At 39.3% G+C, this 23,603-nt stretch overlaps 1 protein-coding gene across 1 annotated transcript; it reads right to left on the bottom strand.

The window, feature by feature from the left end:
- Nucleotides 1-942: 942 nt before the first annotated feature.
- On the bottom strand, nt 943-22,041 carry LOC100893458 (transmembrane prolyl 4-hydroxylase). Its single transcript, XM_030994181.1, has 10 exons — nt 21,736-22,041; nt 17,907-17,988; nt 15,297-15,579; nt 10,936-11,169; nt 10,431-10,488; nt 8,752-8,888; nt 6,600-6,690; nt 5,605-5,731; nt 2,417-2,525; nt 943-1,431 (listed from the first exon to the last, which is right to left on the bottom strand). Exons 1-10 carry the CDS (start codon nt 22,033-22,035, stop codon nt 1,161-1,163), a joined length of 1,692 nt encoding a protein of 563 aa, XP_030850041.1. The 5' UTR covers nt 22,036-22,041; the 3' UTR covers nt 943-1,160.
- Nucleotides 22,042-23,603: the final 1,562 nt, after the last annotated feature.

The raw sequence follows: 23,603 nt of genomic DNA, 5'->3' as shown, positions 1-23,603 counted from the left end.
AGGGAAGAGGAGTAACCAGTTTTTCAAAATGTCAGATTAAAACTTGTTACACGCTAGATTCTGCCTTTATAGTGTTGTATCCGGCATGTTCAAAGTCGTTAAAAGTTGATAAACATGGCCTTAGAGTGTTCCCACCCCCTCCCTCCCTCCCAACGGGATACAGATTTTTCCCTCGCATTTCGTCCCCTCCCCCCCCCCCCCCGATCATGAAAAGAAATCGCCGCCCATGGTTCAACTTGTCACTATTGCACGCAATGATTAAAGGGGAATCCAACCCAAATAGACAACTACTCTAAAATAAAGCAGAACAATCAGAGAATCAAACTGATGAAAGTTTAAATTAAATCTGACTAAAAATATAAGAATATATCAGACTACTTTCATATCTGTTCCAACATATAAAATGACTAAAATTTAAATTGTTTAAAAATTCGTTGCTCAGGAGATTTCATTCTTTTTAGAGGACCTATAGTAATATGCTATCTAAAATATTTTTTGAGTAGTGCCCCAAAGGAGAAGGTAATGACAAGAAAAACAGAAATTGATGATAATTTATCCACTGACCGAACTACCAATTTGAGTGATTTCATATTTCAAACATTTATAACTTCCATACTGTTGGTCCGATTCATTTTGCCATTCTGTTTCTGTTATCTGTATGCTTTCATGCAAATCAACTTATTTTATACGAGGTTGTATTGCCCTTTAATCTAATCTGGGGTTGCGCGTTGGCTCAGGGGTAGGACAGTATTCTCTTAACCGGGAGTTCCCTGCATGCCCGGGTTTGAAACCAAGTCGATGATGGCGAGCTGTTCGGGAGGAGAGGGAGCTTGAGACCCCCCCCCCCCCCCCTAAGAAAAATAATTTTAAAAATAATAATAATAGTAATAACAATAGTTATAATAACAATAATAATAATAATAATAATACTAATGATTCGTGCTCTACCTCCTAAATTTTCCCCGAGGTATGTGTAAAAAAACCGGAAGAACCTAACGATGCGCTATAGTGCCCTTCGGTAAGACATCAATTCTCTTCTGAAAGCCGCCTTTCCCCTAGTTGCTTACTTACAAGCATACATATGATTTCTTAGCCTTCAGGTAAAATAAACAAACAAATAATCAAAAATCCCTCAAAAACGAATAGATGGGGGACGGGGATCAGAGTTCCCCCTTCCGTCCGCCAGGTCCTGTAGCTGTATCATGTGACCCATCCACAAGACCGTCTGATGGCTCTCCATCTTGAACAGCGCCCTCCCGTTGTGCTTTGGCTTTTTCTGAATCTGCGTTTGACGTCTCTGAAGAAGCAATATTGATATCATCACTGAATGACTGTGTGCCGGTCGAAGAATCCACAGTGGATGCGTCTGTTTTTATTTTATCGCTTTCTACTGCGTGCTTCGCGAAAAAAATCTGATGAAACTCCATTTGCCTGCAAACGCAAATTTAATAAATACGTTATAGTTTGCTGTGATTAATAACATTTGATGATGACGATGATGATGATGACGATGATTAATATATTGCAGTTTCATTAAGACGAGGTAGTGTCATTTCAAGTCAATTACTGTACCTGCTTCCAGTGGCGATTCTCGAGTTTTTTGGGGTGAGAGGAAGCTTGAACCCCCCCCCCCCCCCCCCCGAAAAAAAATCTTCGAGCTCTACCTCCCCTTATTTTGACCGAGGTATGTGTAAAAACTTAATGGAAGAACCTAAACCTCTCAAATAAAAAGAATACAGTAGGTGCTGACGACTGCAAACAATGGAATGCAAATTTAAGTCAATAATAGTTATCCTCCCAAAAATTCGTGAAAATTAGGGGGAAAATGAACTTCTTTCAAAATGTGCAAGGATTATGGATGTTATTTCTGGCAAACAAACCTCATATTCTATGATAGGGTTCCCGTTCGGTGTCTTGATGATTTCAGGCATCCCAAAAGTGCCCTCGATTTTTCAGAAAAATGGCAATAAATAGATTTTTGGGTCATTATTCCAAATATATTCATACAATAGGTGCTGACGTCTAAAAACAATGGTTATGTTTTTCGAAAAACCTAAAGTTCTTTATTAGGGTTTATGTTTCGAATTGAGGCGTTTTTGGACAAAACAAGAAGCGTGTTCAATCAAAATGGCAATAACATGGATTTCTCCGCAATCGTTTTGACATACCGGGTCACGATTTAAGATATCGAAAGTAAACAGGTGGGACTGCACTTGATGTCCTCCCTGAATTTCGCACAAAAACTCGAAATATGACATTTTGCACAAACCCACACGCACGCACACACATACACACACACGCGTGCGCGCACACCTCATGCACATCGATTTGTTGGAAGCCTGAACAATAATTATATAGGGGGATCATCGTTGATATACCAGACGCGCAAGGTAAGGGAATGAATTGGAATACTAACTGACTGTATACGTCATCTACAGCTATCCAGTTGTTCGCTATCCACTTGACTCCACGCATTACTTTACATCCACCATGTAGAGAATATTTATCCTGTGCCCCTAGCCAACCTGAAAATATCATATACATAAAATAAGAGAAGTTATATGATGCTGTGCGACGGGAGAAGATTTCCAGGAAGTGATGCACAAGACAGAATTTAGAATTCCGTTCACACGTTTTAGTCAAGCAATGTTTCTCCAATTGGCCATTAATTTACTAGGTAGGAAATTCTTTCTCGAGGGGTTTTGATTCTTTTGCCATTTTTGTGAGGAATATCGTTTTCAAAATGTGCTACTTTTGCAACCGTAGTCCTGATTAAAGCAGCGAGAAATTTGCGCCTAACGGCTTTCCATACAATCAGCTGTACTGACAAGAGGGTTCGCCACTCCCTTCAATGTCAAAATGCCCCCTAGAGCACTTAGAGCCATGTTCTAAATATGTGTAACTACATGAACATTTAGCAGTTCCCTTCCTAAAATTGTACGACAGAAATACCCACTAGCGTACTGATGGGGGGGGAGTCGACCCCCAAATAGATTTAGGAGGGGGAGGGGGGAACTGCGCCTCCAATTTTAAGATACCTCCAAAAAAATTACATAGGACAAGTGCCCCTTTTCTTTTCTAATAACTGTCCTCTCCCTCTCTTTTCATCTCTGATGACTACGTCTTTTCAGGTGCGAGAAATTCCCCTTTTTACCTCTGATATTTTTCCCCTTTTTTAATTGACTCGTACCTCTTTTCCTTTTTAATTAGTGTACTTTTTCCTTCCTAATAATAACCCCCTTCACTTTCTCTTAAATGCCACTTTCCAACTCTGATAAGAGCCTCTTTCATTTTGACACATGCCCTTTTTCCTCTCTAATAAGTGCCATATTTCCTTCGGATAAGTGCCCCTTTTCCTTTTTCATATGAGCCCCTCCCTCTTTTCAAAATGCCCCTTTTAACATCGGATAAAATGCACCTATTAAAATCTGATAGCTATCCTTTCCCTTCAACAGATTCCCCATTTCCATTCTCACATGTGCCTTTTTTTCATCTCTGTTCCCTTTAAGGTGCAAGAAGGGCCAATTTTATCTCTGATAATTCGTTGCCTTTTTACTTTGATACGAGCACCTACTCTTTTCTAATAACTGTCCTTTTCCCTTTTGATAAATGCCTACTTTCCTTTTCCCATAACACGCACTCTTAATTTAAGACGATTTAGAGCCGCTGTTTCTTTAATTCTTTCTAGAGCTCGCATTTACAGATGTTGTAATTTTGTTACTTATTAAAGAACTTTTCAGTCTTTCTTCATTATATTGTGCTTAATACTTATCAGGGTTTGTTTTTTGTCTTCTTTATAAGATGTAATTTTTCGCACTGTGACCTCACAAATCTTAAAATGTTTGCTCGCTCGCTCGAAAATTAATATAAAGACCATAACACCCAACTGCAAAGTATGTTGCTTAATTAAGCAGTATCTTATACCACGTAAAGAAAAACAAATATTGATATCAATACTGCTCGTGTAATCCAGGGGCGGCGATTTCTTTTCATGACTCTTACATGTTACGCAGGCCCTGGGAACTTTTTTCAAAGTGGGGGGGGGGGGGGCGCTAAAGTATTTACGATCAGGTAGAGCAAAGCAAAGCAAAGTTGAGCTTAAATTGGCTCGGGGTCGAGGGGCAAAGCCCCCGCGGATGTCAAGGGGCGGAGTTTTTTGTCTTCTTTATAAGATGTAATTTTTCGCACTGTGACCTCAAATCTTAAAATGTTTGCTCGCTCGCTCGAAAATTAATATAAAGACCATAACACCCAACTGCAAAGTATGTTGCTTAATTAAGCAGTATCTTATACCACGTAAAGAAAAACAAATATTGATATCAATACTGCTCGTGTAATCCAGGGGCGGCGATTTCTTTTCATGACTCTTACATGTTACGCAGGCCCTGGGAACTTTTTTCAAAGTGGGGGGGGGGGGCGCTAAAGTATTTACGATCAGGTAGAGCAAAGCAAAGCAAAGTTGAGCTTAAATTGGCTCGGGGTCGAGGGGCAAAGCCCCCGCGGATGTCAAGGGGCGGAGCCTCATGAAGCTCAGCGGTTTAGGCATTTATTAAGGTCAGATAAGCATCCTGGGGGCGGAGCCCTGAAGCCCCCGGAAGCTCAGGTGGTTTAGGCATTTAATTACGGTCAGATGAGCATATTTAGATACCTTATTTGTGGCACTGGCATGTAGGTCACTTATTGGAGTGGAGTCCATGGGGCGGAGCCCCCAGAAGCTCGGGGGTTTTAAGCATTAAATTACGATCAGATGAGCCTCCAGGGGCCGCCCTCGGGCCTTTAGTGGGGTCCAGGGGGCAGAGCCCCTGGAAGCTTAGGCGTTTTAGGCGTTAATAACGGTCAAATGAGCAACCAGGGGCCGCGGCCTTAAGGCCCGTGGTGGGGTCCAAGGGGCAGAGCCCCGGAAGCTCTGGGAAAAATCATTCCATTTCAACAACATTTGTAAATCAAATCGAATCGAACTGGTATCGAATTAGAAATAAACCACGTTTGAATTTCATTTAGGGGGAACTGGCCCCAAAGCCCCCCCCCCCCCCCCCCCACCGGAACGCAAGAGCGAGGGAGCATGGTGAATGAGAGGGGTGAAGGTGACGGAAGTGACTACCCCCTCACAGGTTTTTGAAGTTTTTTTTGTAATAAAAAATGACATTCCTTAGCAAAACTATAGTATAAAAACAAGCAATCTACCTTTGTCACACTTTAATTTTCTCGGTTTTTACTTGTAAATTTTGAAGGATATTATGCAAGGGAGCGTAGCTACCGAGTGAGAAGATTTTTGCATTTTTATGTGTCTAAACACTGCACTCTTGGGCCCTCAAGAGCCTAAAAGTGTGTTGCAGTCTTTAGTCAGTATTTGCTATACATTTTTGGGGGGCACTTTTTCAAATTTTGAGGGGGGACGATCCTCTCCCCCCCCCTAAAAAACTGAGGGGCGACGTGTTATCCCCCCCCCCGTCCCCCCCCCCCCCCCGGGATCGCCGCCCCTGGTGTAATCACAATCATGACGAAGACGCTCCGTCGCCCCTGCATTATGCTAATTGGTGGTGATGCGGATTTGATGAGTTCTGACCCCAACAAAGTTTTCGCTCATTACGCCACTGGAAATACCTGTTTCCGGATCGACTAGGTGATTATACCACATGACAGTCTTGCCCTTGGCAGGGTGTATTACCATATTGGCATCATGGCAATGGTTCTTCAGATCTGTCGTGGTTGGCTCATTTTCAATAGCAACCTAAATGAATTAAAAACGTTAGAAAGTTTTACTAGTGAATCATTAATGTCAATTGCATCAAGTACATGTCAAGCACTTTCTGACGTGTCTCATCATAAGTATAATATGTTCTTATATGTTTTGGGGGATTTAACTCTGCTACAAATCAAAACTAATAGAAAACTCAAAAGAGGAATGTACAAGAAAAAGGGTATACTTCAACCTTAAGTGGTTGCAAAAATACATGCTAGTTAATATGTAAAAAGCTGTCTTCAGTCAATAAAATGAAAGATTTCAGGAGTTGCAGGGGTTTATCCAAAGCCGAAGAGAGGCTTATCCTGATTTTAGAAAAAAAACTACGTATCACTCAAACGACTTCACGATCACGATGCTTTAATTCCGCAACTCTAATCAAAAGCAACTGGGCACATTATGATGCACAAGAGGGGTCTAGAAACGGCATCTAGCCTCTACATAATTGCAGATGCAAGTTCTTGATGCATGAACATCAGAGCATGGTGTGAAGTTTCGGATTTGATGTTCATGGGTTTTGTTTCGTTATAAACTTGTAGCTAATTCCAATTTCACAATGATCTGAACTACTAAAGGAGTTGCATTAAATTTTCTTTCAGAAAAATGTTTAATAGATTTGTGGCAGTTGATATTAATAGTTAAGTTTTATGACACAGGACCCTTAGCCCCGTCTCATTAACAGTTGATATCAATTATTTAGTTGATATCAATTGCAAATATGCACAAAAGAGATAGGAGACTGCAAACTTGCGATTGATTCGGATTGATTTGGATTGATTCGGATTGATTTGGATTGATTCGGATTGATTCGGATCAATCGCAACTCTTTATATTAAAGACGGGCCCAGGTCTTTACCTCAGCGCTGTATGTTGCATTATCAGCATATGGAAATGCTGTCTCACCCCCTTCCTCGACGTCATTCAAATATGTCATGATGGTGATGTACCTACAAATAAGGTATTGAAGTTAGTTCAAATTCAATCTAGGACCAAATACCTATGACAAGACATATCGTATATATACTTATCTTAAGCACTCTCATTTTGGTCATATTAGAAAACTAATTATTATACTGTTATCTGTTCTACTAAGAGTAGCTACCATATTTAAATAATCCATCGTCATCATGTATGTTCCTCTGATTTTCCGATATTTAACTAAAATTTATCTCATTTGAAAACTATATTAGCATTGTACATTGAAAAAAGCGTTTGACTGACACCTTTTCCAGCAAGCGATACCACCAGAGGTCATATTTACATGTTTACACTACAATTGACATTTAAAAAAGACTTTAGTTTTGGCAAGGGTAAAGTATTTGTAATCATATCAGTGATGAGTGTTTCCACGATATGTTTGCAAACAAGCATACCGTGATGTGTTTTACATGTGTAGTACATTAGGCAACACAAGGGAGCACACTGTACAATATATTTCCAACTTGGCAGACAGTGATGACAAACTGCCATACACGAGCCCCTGTACGACTGTGACAGATGAGTGTCTTTTGAAGGTTAACAGTAGGTATAGCACACCAACAATAATTACAACAAACACATGTTATTTGATGGTTGCAAATGATCAAGCTTTATGAAAGCTTCAAAAAACAAAAAACAGAATTGAAATCGGTCAATGCGTTGTGATTTTATACCATTTTTTTGATATCGCAAAATTACCGAAAAACCTGCCAGAAATGGTCAAATTATCAAAAATGACATAATTCGACAAAGTTGACAACTTAATTTATCATTTTCTTGGACACAAATAATAAATTAAATTATCAGACACTAAAATATCATCTTTTTGGTAAAAAATACAACAACAAAATTCATATATCTATTACCGTTTTGAAAACAGAAGCCAACAAAATAAGTCATTTTTGCCATTTTTGCGAATCTGCAGATATAAAAAAGTTGTGAAAATAACTAAGTCCGCCTAAGTAATATGCGCATATGTAATCAAATCAAAACCGAACATGATACATCAGTGAAACCTATGTATATCAGACAGGTATGGAGATATATTTTATTTGTAATAAAATAAAATCATGAATATTCATCATATATGCAAATTAGGTCATTTCAGCTAATTATATATTCGCACACTCATTATGCAAGTTAGGAAAGTCAAACTGTTCATTTTGGGGCATTTTTTAAATCATATATTCATAGATCATATTTACACCAAATATTGACCTTAAACTCCTAATATTTTTGCAATGGATACTTGGATCACCGTCACAGCTATTTCCTCATATGTTTCACAAATAATTCAGAAAAACCGATCAAATGATAAGAATTTGTAGACTTTCAGCTACATCACAGCGTATCTGCCTTTTTCAAAGATGTCAGATTTGAGGATTTATGACGATTTTCCGAGTTACCATTTAACAGGCCATAACATTCCACAGGGACTGAATTTTAGAGTAGCAGAAACTTTAGTGACCCCAGTGCAGTTGTGGCTACCTTGAGTGTAAATAACAAATTAATTCAATGAGTGAAACACATGAGGATATTGCATTTTTGTAGGGGAGTTTTATACATTGAGGTGCATTTTTTTCACCACACAGAATAGCAGCGCGAGTCAATGGGCGATCAGCGGGCCATGTCACACATGGCTGAAAAGACAATATTCTAATTCAATAATTAACATATTTCCCACATGCCTATAACAATGAAACTACACAGAATTGTAGTTAAAGGTATGCTTGAAATATATGTGGAAAAAATTCAAAAATATTGTTGTTTTTTTTTTAATACATTTACAAAAATTGCTATTTCTACCAACTGACTGCTGTAGTGTGTGTGTGTTCGCGGGGCAGTCTGTTTGCACAGGCAGTGTGATCACCCTATTAATAGAGTAATCTATCTTAAAATACTATAGGTGGATTGAGGGAAAGGGGATGGGTGAAACGGTCGTGGCGAGAAAGATAAACATTGATGAGAAACAATCAAAGTAGGGTGTTTTTTTTACTTGGGGGGGGGTGGTAGTGGTATGTGGTTTGTACCTGCATATCCTCCCTTTAGGATGGGTATGACTGACGTTCTGTAAGGTCATCATGCTCTGGATGCAGCTCGTCCTAGGGTCGATTTCCACGGAGTCGTAGTGGGCGTGGTAATATCCACCAGGGTAATAGCGTGCAACCTGCTCTTGATTAATCAGAACAGTGGCTTTAAAGGGTAACAGTTTACAAATATTGACTGCTCATGAGGATGCTTTGGTGAAAATTATCATTCCCAAGGTGGTGTTCATACGGCCCTTCTATCACTCTCGAGGAGGAGCCGAGGGGTGATAGAAGGGCCGGTATGAACACCACTGAGGGAGTGATAATTTCCACCACCATCCGATTACAGAGCAGTCCAGATTTGTTTGATACACCTCATCCTTTTCGTTGATTCGGAAATGAAAGGAAATACAACTAGTCTATGTAACATATTTACAGTCTTTCGAAGTTCAAATGTTTCAAATATCCAACGCTAAAAGAAATCCAACATACAAGTACTATACAAGTACTGCAATAGGGTAGTGCAGTGACTGCTGCTCAGCGTAAATTGCACGGCGTGAGCGCCGTGACTCCTAGGGAGTTGCCCGCTGGAGGCATTTGAAATCCCGTACGCGCTGTATGTGCAAAAGTCGTGGAGGGATTACGCGTTCTATCACAGGTTTTTTTTTTTTTTTACCTTAGGTCAATTGATAGAACACTAAAACCCTCTGAATCAATGATAGATCGAGATGTGCAATGTCATGTGATATAGTTTTGACCCATCAGTGAATATGAATCTATTTATGAGGTATATAATACGTATACGCTCTTACCTATCAGAATGGGGAATTAACAATTTGAATTCACATTTTGTTTAGGTACATATTCCCATTTTCCTTCTTGTTCGTATCTTTGCTTTTGTTTTACATTTGCTACAACATTTAGAATAAACATGACTTCGTGAAATATACGTGTACATATAATTATGTAAATGATACTGTTTTATATTGTACACTCTTTTTTAAAATGCAATGTATATCCATGTGCAATTCAGTATATTGACTGCAATGCATGATTTAATAAATACCATACCATACAAAAAACAGGGTAATAGAATATTCAATCTCTTCTTGACCAATCAAAATAGTATATATCCTACCATGTTTTTGGCTGTGATGTATTAATTTTGAGAAAGAAACCGTATGAGGAATCATTTATTCATTGATAAAGAATCTGAATAACAGCATGCCGTAACTTAATTAGGCATCAAATTCCGATGCTTATAAAATATGAATTTTGAGTTATCTTCTTGTTTCGTTGTGAGGTACATTTTGTTTTAAAAAACTAATGTAAAATATATGTAATAATCAACCTAAGCAACACTTATCGTGCATGTAGCCATAGTACCCTATCAAAAATATTGATACTTAACGTTCTACCATCAACTTCATAGTTACTAGACATATTTGTATATAAGTTCATCTTCGAAGAGAGTATTTAATCCGATATGTTTACTTATTATGAACAGTGTAAGTGAGTATAATTGGGTCCAATATTTCACATTAATTTGGGCTATGTATGACATAACTTGGCATGTCGGCAAATGGAGCTACAATATTTGGTAGTACATTTGATTTGAATTCAATGATTTAAGTATTTTCTTTCGGGAGATAATCATTTTGAGAAATATAAGCAACTTTTACCTGCATGCTTTCACTGGACCGCACAATGTCTGAATGGAGACCTGTTAATGCTGAAATTCTATAAAAGTAATAATAATGATGATGCTGATAATGATAACAATAACAATACTAATAACTACAATTTAAAACATTGATAATAATAATTATAACAAAATAATAATACTATTCATAATGATAATAATTGTAAATAGACAATGAAAAAATGATGACGTCACGTTCCTGATCTAAATATTCGGTACTGTATGGCTAGCCATTAGGGTCTAGCAACAGAAAAGCTTCATCTGCATCTTTCTTGTCAAATGACATTAGTGTCGGGCTGGGATTGGAACCCTCAACCTCGGGATTGAAAATGAATGAACCACATTAATACCACGAATCCTCCACGTAATTCGTCAGCTCGATATGGCCAATGACTAAAATCATCAATATAGGAAGGGGTTGTAAAACTTGCCACATCTTAATGACCAGAGTTTGTGACCTCCTAATTCAAATCTTTTCATCTTACCTGTATGGTAGCTCTCTCAAAAGCTGGTCATCTGACGTGATAAAAGGAAGCCAAGCTTGCTCGCTTATTCTATGTTGACCTTTGACTTTATCATCAGTGATAATTTCGCCAGCTTGCAGTCTCCCCAGCCACTGATCGACCTGGTCATCCAAGCTCCGGGTCATCATCGCCCAGAACTCGTTTAAGTCGAGGACGCCATTAGAGTCTGAATCCAGATCAAGATCCATCAAAAGCCTTCGTAATCGAGATTGAAGATTCAAAATTTATCTCACACCTCTCCAATAGACACAAATATAAAATCTTTGGACTAGATATAGACAATAAATTAAATTAATTAAATAAACCATGATATCATTTTCACAAAAATATTTGATGCACATTTGGGTATGCAATGCGAACATGACGTAAGTCAATCGAAAGGTCGATTTACACGTTTCTGTTTTTTTTTTTTTTTTTTTTTTAATATTCATTGTCTAGAAATTTCGCACTACTTACTGATTATAATAATAATACTAAAATAAATAATTATTATGATGATAATAAAAAATAATTCGATCTCAACCTAGATGAGATCACAACCGGGACGGGAATTAGTTCCTGCCAGGTTCTCATTAACTTCGAGTGTGGCAAATGTAGGTCAATTCTTGCCAAAGCACACTGTTTTTTTTTTATTTATTTTTATTTATTTATTCGTACGGGGTAGCCCATTCAACATCGGTTGGTCTCCCATGGGGCCCCTAAAAACATACATACATGAATGCAACACAATATGTTCAAATAAAATCATTCAAAGTACATACACAATAATGCCAAGTAAATAGTTTAAAAAGAGAATGTAAAAACATTGAAATATATCAAGGTGAATGTTTGCAATATAGAATAATCAAATATTTAAAGTACAATAACGAGTAACAGAAAATAAAGATATTTAAACAAATATGAAACAGACTATTGGTGAGTAACTCAGGCGCGGATCCAGGGCGGGCCGAGCGGGCCTTGCCCCCCCCCCCCCCCCACCCCCGCAAAAAAAAAGGGAGAGAGAGAAAGAAGGAAAAGAAGGGAAAGGGAAAGAGGAGAGAAAGGGAAAAAAGAAGAGGAAGAATAAAAGAAAAGAGGGAAGAAGGAGATCGGGGGGGGCGAAAGGACTTGCCTCCCAGGCTGTTGCCTCCCCCTCCTTCCCCCACCCCCCCCCCCCCCAATCAAAAAATAAAAGAGAAGGAAGGAAAGGGAAAGAAAAAAGAAAAAGAGGAGATAAAGGGAGGGACAAAAGAGGAAGAAGAAAAGAAAAGAAGGGGGATATCAGTTGCAATTTTCCCGCCAAGTTGTGGATCGGGGCGGGCGCAAAAGGCCCCGGAGGGGGGGGGGGCACTGGCGTACTGATAGGGGAGGGGGGAGGCTTTGGAGAAATAGAATTCAAACGTGGTTCATTTCTAATTCCATAACGGTGGTTTACAAATAATGCTGAAATGAGATAATTTTCCGAGATTTTTCCTCACTTTATGCGTTTGTTGGAAAATGACAAATTCCTAAATTTACAGCCAAGCAAGAAAATGCCTACATATCAGGGCCCGTGGAACGGCGGGGATCGGGATCCTCGAGCCCCCCCCCCCCCCACACACACATTCTTTGAAAAAGTATATTAAAGAGAAATAGAAAGAAATAGAGCGAGAAAGAAAAAATAGTTAACTGCCAGTGTCACATTATAATGGGTATCAAAATATGCCATCTGACCATGATTAAATTCCTAAAACCCCAAAGGCACTGCCCCCTGGATTCCACCTAGGGCCCTAAGGCGGGCCCTTAGATGCTCATCTGACGGTCATTTAATGCCCCTGATTTCAGGGGGCTTTGCCCCCTGGACCCCACGTCAAATAGTGTCCTGCCAGTGTCACAAATAATAAGATAACAAAAATGCTCATCTGACCGTAATTAAACGCCTAAAACCCCTGAGCTACCGGGGGCTCTGCCCCCTGGACCCAACCAAGAGCCCTTAGGCGGGCACCTTGATACTTATCTGACCGTAATTGAGTGTCTAAAACCCTTGAGATTCCGGGGCTCCGCCCCCTAAACCCCAAGCCAATTAGTGACCTGCCACTGTAACAATTAGGTATCAAAATAATGCTCATTTGACCGTAATTAAATGCCTAAAACTCCTGAACTGTAATTAAATGCCTAAAACTCCTGAACTTCCGGGGCTCTGCTCCCTGGACCCCGCCTATGGCCCTAAAGCGGACCCCTAAATGCTAATCTGACCGTAAATTAAAACCTTAAACCCCTGAGGTTCCGGGGCGGACAAGGTATCAACATATGTTCATCTGACCGCAGGCGCGTAGCCAGGGGGCGGTGGTGTGGTCCCCCCATTAGCGCCGGCCAAAAAAATAGAGGAGTGAAAAGGAAAAGGACGTAGGAAGAAAAGGGAATAGACAAAGAACATTTTTGAAATTCAGACAAGGATTAAGAGTCGAGAACGGTACAACGAATCGTCTTCTTTCTCTAATGATTTAATGAAACGTGAAAGCTTCCGCGCTTCGCGCGGGAGGGGGAAACTTAATTATTTTCGAGAGCGGTACAACAAATATTCTTCTTTCTCTAATAATTTAATGAAACGTCTAAGCTTCCGCGCTCGCGCGCGGGAGGGGGGGGGGGAACTGAATTTAGACAAGGATTGAAAGTCGAGAACGGTACAACGAATCGTCTTCTTTTTCTAATGATTTAATGAAACGTAGGGGGGAACTGAAATTAGACGAGGATTAAAAGTCATAACGGTACAACGAATCGTCTATTTTGCTAATGATTTAATGAAACGTAAAAGCTTCGCGCGGTGAGGGAGGGGGGGGGGAACTGAATTTAGACGAGGATTAAAAGTCATAACGGTTCAACGAATCGTCTTCTTTCTCTAATGATTTAATGAAATATCGAAGCTTACGCGCTTCGCACGGGAGGAGGAAACTGAATTTAGACAAGGATTAAGAGTCGAGAACGGTACAATGAATCGTCTTCTTTCTCTAATATTTTAATGAAACGTCAAAGCTTCCGTGCTTCGCGCGGGAGTCGGGAGGGGGGGGGAACTGAATTTAGACAAGGATTAAGAGTCGAGAACGGTACAACGAATCGTCTTCTTTCTCTAACGATTTAATGAAACGTAAAAGTTTTCGCTCTTCTCGCGGGATGGGGGAAACATAATTCAGACGAGGATTATTTTTGGGAATGGTACAACGAATCGTCTTCTTTCTCTAATAATTTATTGAAATGTCAAAGCTTCCGCACTTCGCGGAGGATGGGTGGAAACTCGCCCCTCCCTGCACCCACCCCCCCCCCCTAATTATGTCACTGCTGGTCACCATTACGGACTAATATTTGGCTCGCATAATTTCAAATTTGGGCCTCCCCCCCCCCCCCCTTAAGAAATCCTGGATCCGCGCCTGGAGTAACTAGGTGCCATAAAATCCCTTATACGTCCAATGACTTGAGATATTGTTTAAGATTAAATTTGAAAGATACTACAAAGGGCAACTCACGTATAATAACCGGCAAATTATTCGACAAATTTGGACATAGGTAATATAAAGAGTATTTGCAGTACTCAGTGCGGCATTTGGGAACGACAAGATCGTGTCTGGCGGCTTGCCTCGTATTTTTATCATGTTTTCTTCTTAACTCTTGGAAATAATTTGAGTAGTAATCAGGAGAGAGGCCTTGACAGCATTTATGAACAAATATATAACGGAAACAAGTTATTCGATATCTGAAAGGTATCCAATTCAGACTTGAGAACATTTCCTTAGATGGGCTATAAATATTACACCGAAGGATCAGACGGGCTGCCCTCTTTTGTAGTTTAGTAATTCGATCTACATGTATATTAAAACGATCTCCCCATATCTCACAGCAGTAATCTATCTGTGATTGAATGAGGCATGTATATAATAATTTTAGAGTATCATTTTCTACAAAAGGTCGAATTCTTTTTAACATCGCAAGACCGGCAAATATTTTTTTACATACTGAATCAACTTGTTCATGCCAAAATAAATGTTTATCTATTATTATCCCGAGACATTTAAAACTTGCACATTGATTGATTTCAACCCCATCGTAAGTGATGCGGATGCTGTCATTACTACAGGTACTAAGTTTTTGTTTACTCCCTATAATCATAATCTTTGTTTTACCTGTATTTAAATGCAACCTGTCGTTGCTTATCCATGTACCTATTGCATTCATTTCGTGTTGCAATTTATTTTCCAATTCACTGTTGCAGGGGCTTGAGACCTGCACCTTGTGATCCGTTGTCCGGTGAGTTAGTTATCCACTAGACCAAAACACCGCTACGTGTTTCTCGTGAAACACATATCAATTACCTTATAACTTGAGCCAGGCTCAGCTCCACGTCGCGATCCTTCAGTACAGGCAAGCATCTGTGCAACTCCTTGTAATCTATTGTCCTATCCTTGTTAAGATCGAAGGTGTTAAATGTCTGGTTCCATTCCGCTACGTTGTATACCAGCGTTAACCCATCCTCTGCGTAGAGGCCATACTTCACATTGAACACGGACGCGATGGTCAGACTGCGATGGAGTCCCTGGTCCTCACCAAGATTCATCAAATGATCGCACTCATCAGGGGTCAGCAGATTAAATATTTCTGTTTAAAAAAAAAAAATACATGTATATCTCAATTATCTTTGGCATACTTAAACTACAAAACTTGGTCACCTGATAGACATTCATATACCTCTTTTGAAATATGCATATCGTATAAACTCAATTACATTACATACATGGCCTTATACTCTGGCAACCTAAACATTCGGATCTCGTGGATCTCTCACCAATGAATGAACGGAAACTACACTATAAAATTTTTTACTCGCGTAAACAGTTTAAATTTATGTTTCTTGTATGACTGTTAATGGTGATGATAACAATAACAGAAAGTATGCCTAATCAAGCTTAGATAGAGTGATTATATTATAGGTTGAAATTGCAGGTTCATATAAAGATGTGAGCGTGTGACTGTTGGTGTTTTGGGGGGACTTGTTCTCATGTTCAATCATCCCCTATTTCAAAAAGTTCCCCCTCCCCCCTCCCCCTCCGGGAATCGTTTTTGGCAAAATCACCCATTTGTATTGTGTGAGTCATCGCGATATCATTTAGCTTCTAATACAATCCGTAATATATTTTATTCACATATTAATTCCTCAATTCATAGATTGTCTGGAACAATACTGCCTGACACCGACACCTTCGTGTAACCAACCCTTGATAATTTATGATGTTTAAATGATTTTCTTATCACCAGTAACAAAAAATTTTTGCATTTATCTTAATATTGATATAGTAACATACTATCAATTTTTCTTAATGATTGAAATATGATCCTTAACTACCATCGATGAATGTCTTTGTTAAAAAATTGTTTTGTGATCCTCTATTAATAATCTTATTGATTATTGTATAATGGAAATGAATATTCTCACTTAAAGGTAAAATGTCCCGTTTGCAGGCCAAAATAATAGTTTGAATTACAACGGCATTTGAAAGATAATACTGAAACAGAACTTCGCTCAAAACAAAAGAGCTTGAAATTGTTTTTTGTGGGAAAATAACGACCGTACGGTTTCGAATTCTCGCTACCCTAAATATGTACGAAAATCTCGAAATTCGCGAGACGAGGTAATTTTCACTCTCTCGGGTCGTCACTACAACTTCCGGTATAGAGTCCCATCCCGCTGGCGCTAGCGCTTGTGTTCGCTGTGCATGCAGAGTTTTCACGCACGCTAAAAGACCAAAATTATTCCAGAAAAAGTATTTGGGATAGCCTTTGGCATAACCATCTGGATCAATCTGCTCCTTATCGAAATGTCTCGAACAAAGCCGCGATTTTTTGGTCAAATTCACTTTGTCCTTGCGGCGAAAGAAGCGCAGCCATGTCGCTCGTGTTCCAGCTTCGGTGGGAAATTTCACCCAAGTCACGGCCTTCATCCACCCCCATTTTTCAGGGTTCTTACGCTTGGAATCATGAGCCCAGCACTGTGCAGCCTCACAAAAGAAAACCATCGTCACTGATGTCAAAAGACGCAAAAAACAACGAATGAAATGTTCAAATAAACGTTGAAATATTTGCGAAAAAAAAACAAGACCGAGCAGACGACATATTCGGTGCATACACGTTGTGTGGCGACGGCGTTTTACGTTTGCGCTATCGCGCCTAGTAATATAGCGCCTGCACAGGAAGCTGTAATGTCGAAAAGCTATCCCATAATGCAATGCGCGTTTTCAGGATTTTCCCCGGATCTCGGCAGAATCGCTATTTGGGGTAGCGAGAATTGAATTTAGCGATAGCAGACGTTTAATTTAATAGTCTGATTTCCAGACCCTTGTACCGAGTGGTCGTATGTTTTGTGTTGCGCAAATATTCAATCAGTTAATTTTGGCCAATACAAGAAGTGGGTTATTGATGTAGACAAAAATGCTCATGTACCCATTACAGCTCATTTTATGTATGTTATTACCGTAGAAAAAAAGAAGTCGGTCAGTCACTCAATAGTGTCTTACAGTGAAGTCTAGAAAGTAAACAGGTTTCCCTGCATAATTTTGATACTAAGACACTGATAGCGTTTACATTTCACAGATAGGACATACGTGACAGAGAGTATGTATGTTTGTCCGTTTCACGTGAAATGCAACATTTTTCCACTCTGAATTGGCCTGGTCAATCTGCCCCCCAAAATGTTGACCATCTAGGACAGCAATTTTCAACCAGGGTGCCGTAGAACCCTTGGATGTCACTGCCACAAGACATCTCTGGAAGTACCATGAGAGAAATTAGGTTATACATATTTTAACCAACAACCGAAAAAAAAAAAATATAGAGTCTTTCATACTCGCTCGCTTCACCCACTAACAACATTTAGAAACATGATGATTTCAGGCATTTTTAGATTGTAATCCTCATAGGTTCAAACTTACCAAATGCTGGCGGCTTAGTGGCTACAGTCTTTAGCTGAACGGTTCTTCCTGGGGCAACTTCTACCTCTCGTACGTAGCCAACCTAAATACATGTACAGCAACATAGATCAAAACACAGATATAAAAGGAGTGTGGGCGGTACCTCTGTAATCAAATGTAATGCATACGTCTTTGTAAAGTGAGTTATGTCGAATTATTCCATTCAACTGTCACGAATACATTTACTTCAATAGCCAGAATACGAATTGCATATATTACGTTTTGTTAGGTAGGGCATGTTCTAAAGTCTGTCCTACGTAGCAACAAATAATACATGCAATTCGCATTCTGATTATTGGAATACAATTAATTGGAACAGATGAATGGAATAATTCGTATCAAGGCATTTCACATAGACATGTGAATTTTAATGCATGCATTCAATTGGTCACATTACGATTTTCATTATTTCTTGTCAAACAGGTAGAGATAGTCAATGTATGTGTGTGTGTTTGTGCCTCTGTATGTGTGTGCATAATCCTGACAATGTTTTAGGCTACTGAGAAAGCAGCGCAGTAGCCCATTTTCGTAATGTAATCACATGTAATGCATAAGTCTTTGTTAAGTGTCTTGTTACAAATTACTTCGTTTACCTGTTACGTTACAAAATATTTTAGTTGACCTGTTACAATGGTTATCTTATTAGTCAAAATGCGTATTGCATACTTTACGTGTGGTTAGGTAGGGCAAGGACAGTGTTTGTCCTACCTAGTAAATATTAATGTAGGCCTACATAATTCGCATTCTGACTGTTGAAATACGTTTATTTATAACAGGTGAATGCAATAATTTCTAACATTGCACTTAACAAAGATTTGTTCGTTAAATTTGATTACATTACGAAAATTGTTAAATTTTACAATTTAATAAATTATTCATAATTATGACGAAAAATTGCAACCTACAAAAATATATGCATATTTGAAGTTATTGAAGTTGGAATATGAAGGGAAACAATGTTTTTCCTTCGCATTCAGAGCGTTCGGGCACCATGTAAGGCTTGGTAAAAGGGCACCTGGGCCCATATTCATAAAACCTTACTAAGCCAAGTTTTCAACTATGTAGTAATTAGTTGACAACTATAGCTACAACTATAGCTTAGGAAGATTTTATGAATATGCTAGATATGGGCCCTGGATTGTCTTGCAGTACCTTAGTCATACTGCAAACTCGACTCCAAAACTGACTCCACACCACTTTCCCTTGCCATGCACTCGTTGTAAGATTAGGGACTTTTAGATTTGCACGACGAGAACGTAGACTGATATGTGTGACATCCTTTTAAGGCTATGTGACGTCCTTTTAGGGTACTGCCGGGCCCTGCCAGTGCCTTAAAGGTAATTTTATGTCCCATTTGCAGACCCAAAAAATGAAAAGGTTAAATTCCAACGGCATTTGAAAGATAATACTAATTTAGAACTTCCCTAAAAAAAGGTGGGGCTTGAAAATGTCTTCATTTGGGAAAATAATGACTCTTAGTTGTCAAATCGACTTAGGAGCTATAGAGCCAATAAGTAATAGTCTTGATTTTCAGACCATTGTACCGAATGGTCATACGATTTATGCTGCGCATAGATTCAATCAGTTTAATTTGGGCCATCACAAGATGTGGGTTATTGATGTAGACAATTAATGATCATGTACCCTTTACAGCTCAGTTTATGTATGTTATTATCAGAGAAGAAAAAAAGCCAGTCAGTCACTTAATATTGTCTGACAGTGAAGTCTAGCAAGTAAACGGGTTTCCTTGCATAATTTAAATATCAGGACACTGCTAACGTTTACATTTCACAGATAGGACATACGTGACATATTCACAATTCTTGCAAAGTTCTACAGAATTTGACGTTGGCTGCAAAAGGGACATAGTACCTTTAAAGGACGTCATATTTATTAAAATGATGTCACACGTGGCAGTCCATGTTCATATTGCTCCGGTTGTCTCATTTTCGCTCGCCAGCACAAACGTAGCTAGTTCGAAGGCACTACCAAACTAGAATGTTCCACTATGTTGCAGGGTGTATGCCATTGGGTGAACGGGTGTGCGGAAATGGTGTGTTGGGGAGGGGAAGTGAGAGTGTTCGTGTGTGTGGTAATTGTATGTGTGTCAACAATTAAAGACTAATAATGACAGATGGCTATTCATCAATCTACAATGACGAGTAAACTATCGATTTACATCACAGTCCACAGATAAATGTGCCTTATTTAGCAGACGGCAATCGGCGGATCAGACGACACTTGATATTGATTTAGTATGTGAGATTGCTTTGCTAAATATAAAATACAAGAACCTTTTCCATATCTTTAAACTATTATTGATTTCTGATATTTAAATAGTTAGTGAAATAAACCTACCAAACTACATAATACAATGAAATACTTGACTTAAAGTAGGGGAGTTTAATGTGGTGCAAAATTGCACCCCTCTGTAAATAATCGAATAGTCCATGGCAATCATGAATATTCATGTTTTTGCTTACCTCAGCAAAATGATTCTATACTAAATGGAAAAATTACGATGGGGGGGGTGGCTAAAATGGACATAGTGAACCATTCAGAACTCATCTATGATAATTCATGCTTGTTATCCTTCGTGTGCTTGACCTATAACCTTACAACCGCGTGGCAAATTGCGTCCAAAGTTCGACTTGTTTCATATGTGTTATATAGGCAATAGTTCGTCGTGCAAATCTAAAAGTCTCTATTAGCGTAATTACAGGGAACACGGTGGGACACGATGGGATACGTCCCCCCCCCCCCCCTCCAATCGAGTGGTGAAACGGTATCTAAGCATGTTATACCTCGAAACCCCTACCCATTAGGCCCAAAAAAAATGTTTGGTTGTCCTCGATTGCTTTTCTGGAGTAGGGGCGGGTGGGCGGATTTGTTTTTTTGTTTTTTTTTTAATAATTGTTTTTCTATAAAAAAAAATCATTGGGATTGTCAAGCATTTAAACAAACAAATTCTATAAAACACTTTAATATGGTACAATGAATATCAAGACCAACACAGAAAGTATTTTGGGCTTTGAAATACAGCACTTTTTAAATCTCCATTGTACTACTTATAGCTACTTGCGCCCTCTATGTAGCAAACAATGCCTAATCGGTGACCATTGGTCCCCCATGATCCACTTTATTTTATATTAACTGAGAGCTGATTTGATGAGATAACCACCTGTCCAGTGACCTTGCAGGGTGGTCTAATCCCTCCTGTAAACTAGTACAGATGGGCTTTAGAATGAGTTTAAGAATGCTCAGAACCTGATTTGAATGAACGGCATTTTGACATAGAAAAATCAAAATGGCAAGGTTAATAAATACCTAATTGCGTACTGAAAAGACCAAACTGGCAACGGGACGCATTTTGATCCTTGCAAATGCATAAAATGGTATGTTTGGCATTTAAGATTGCTACCCAAAAAAAAAAAAAATATATATATATATATATATATATATATTTTACAAAATAAAAAATACGAGCAGCCCGAAAATGACGAGCGGGCGGTCGAGGACAACCAAACGTTTTTTTTTTGTTGGCCTTAACAGGGGGCATTTGGGGGCATTTTTGTCGAAAAAAGACCCATTGTTCACAATTTTCGGGTGTTCTGGGGGTGTTTTTCGGAAATGTAATGGTATTTATGTTTAAAGTGGGACCCATGCTAAGGGATTTTTGTTAAAAAGTTACCCATTCGAGCGGCACACCCCCGTATGTCCTAATATGTGAGTACCCCCCCCCCGAGGTTTTACGGCGTACTTGTACATATTGAACCATATTGAAACCAACCTCGACAGGATCCAACTGATGTAAGGCCGACCTCTCCTCCTCCTCCTCCTCCTCGACCACCGTGTCACGTGTAGCATCCTCTTTGACTGCGACGTCGTCCCCGTCAATTCTTACATCTTCCGTCACCGTGCCGACGTCAATGAAATCGAGGGTGACATCATCAGACGACGCAGCAACCAAGGAAATAGCCGCTATGAAACAGAGCACCAGCGGTGTCGTAATTACAAAGTTGTTGTAAGCCATTTTGCAGATCTTTTCCCCCAACAGTAAGCCTCTTAATGATTGTGGTCTCACAATCATGAGCGAACTCTGTTTAGTGCAAATGCACACACGGGCGCATTATTATGAAGGGCAAACGCAATGGAGCGAATTTCAATCTAAATATATGAGGACACACAAGGCAGTCAGTGCATAAAAAGGGGTCAACCCCCCCCCCCCCCACAAGGATTATGTCAACGTTCACTTTATTTATTGTAAGAAAATATATCTTATCATAATTAAGCAGGTAATATGCATAAATCTTAATGTTGAATTTTACTGTCCAACCCGTATTATGCAATAGCTACAGACCATTTTAGTCATGTACTCTAATGCACATATCTTTGATGAGTGCCTGGTTTACAAGAGCACTTTTTGCAACGCAAAATTGATGTGCACTGACATGCAATGGAAAATGGTAAAGACAATTTGTTACACATTACCATGATGTGTTATGTGTTACCACAATCATTTCATTCACTTGTTACGAATATATGTACTTAAAAGTCAAAAAGCAAATTACATACATTAGTTGTTGCTAGGAAAGACAAACATTAATGCTTGCCCTACGTAACAAAACATGATGTATGCAATTTGCATTCTGACTGTTGAAATACCATTCTTCGTAACAGTAAGTTGATGAAATAATTTGTTACGAGGAAGTTAACAAAAAATTATGCATTGAATTCGATGTAAATATGTTCATTCAGGGCCCCATGGAAGACCACTACTTGTTGGTGAATGGGCTACCCTGTCAAAAGATTAGAAATAAATTATGAAAATGGCCTATTGAAATAGTTTTGGCTGTACTGACGTCAAGCCTTGGAGTGCATACTATTGTTCATGTCCACACACGTAGCAGCGCCTTGTTACACATCATGAACAGACGTTTTGGTCCAATGCATTTGCTAAATGAGAGATTTTGTGATAACTTTATGAATACAGCCAAATAGTTTTGACCGTATTGAGATCACATAGACGAATGATATGATTTGCTCTACAGGTTGACTATATCAGTCTGTGTATTCTCCATCTACACCCTCTACACACATTGATTTTGTGTATACAGGTACACCGTATCAGTGGCGTACGCAGGATTTTTTCAAGAAGGGCGTTTTAGAAAATTTGAAATCGCGTCGATCGATATTTCGCTCAGTGGGGGAGGAGTGGGGGGGGGGGGGGTAAGGAGTATTCATTTTCTTTCCAAAAAAAATTGAGGGGGGCTTAACCCCCAAAACACCCCCCCCCCCCCTTCCCTGCGTACGCGCCTGCACCGTATTATGAAATAAGTATTGATGTAAAGCATAAGTTTAATTATATTTCTTTAGAAAATCAACGGGTAATGTTTCGATAATTTGTTGCAGGCTTATCCTTTTGAATGATGGTCCACGTCAAGACAAAACGAATGGTAACACATGACAATTACCATTCTCCATCGCATCGTGTTAGTGCAAATTAATTTTGCGTTGCCATGAAATATAATGGCCCTGGGCCCCGCCCCCCCCCCACGCGACCCCCCCCCCCCCCCTTTCGGCAAAAGTCCGGTGTGTAAAGTCAATACGGAACGACCTTTTCAATTTGTTATACGAGACTTGTTCAGCAACCCCCCC

This window comes from Strongylocentrotus purpuratus, unplaced genomic scaffold, assembly GCF_000002235.5.
Source record: "Strongylocentrotus purpuratus isolate Spur 01 unplaced genomic scaffold, Spur_5.0 spur5_scaffold_21, whole genome shotgun sequence".
NCBI lineage: Eukaryota > Metazoa > Echinodermata > Echinoidea > Camarodonta > Strongylocentrotidae > Strongylocentrotus > Strongylocentrotus purpuratus.
The sequence above is the reverse complement of the archived record's forward strand: the minus strand, read 5'-3'. Positions and strand labels throughout refer to the sequence as shown.

Bases quoted from the DNA above. Each gene is read 5' to 3' on its own strand.
- LOC100893458 (XM_030994181.1), bottom strand. From the start codon at position 22,035: ATGATTGTGAGACCACAATCATTAAGAGGCTTACTGTTGGGGGAAAAG. The intron at 15,580-17,906 runs GTAAGTTTGAAC...TTTTTTAAACAG, and splicing joins CACTAAGCCGCCAGCATTTG to AAATATTTAATCTGCTGACC. The intron at 10,489-10,935 runs GTAAGATGAAAA...TTACTTTTATAG, and splicing joins TTGAGAGAGCTACCATACAG to AATTTCAGCATTAACAGGTC.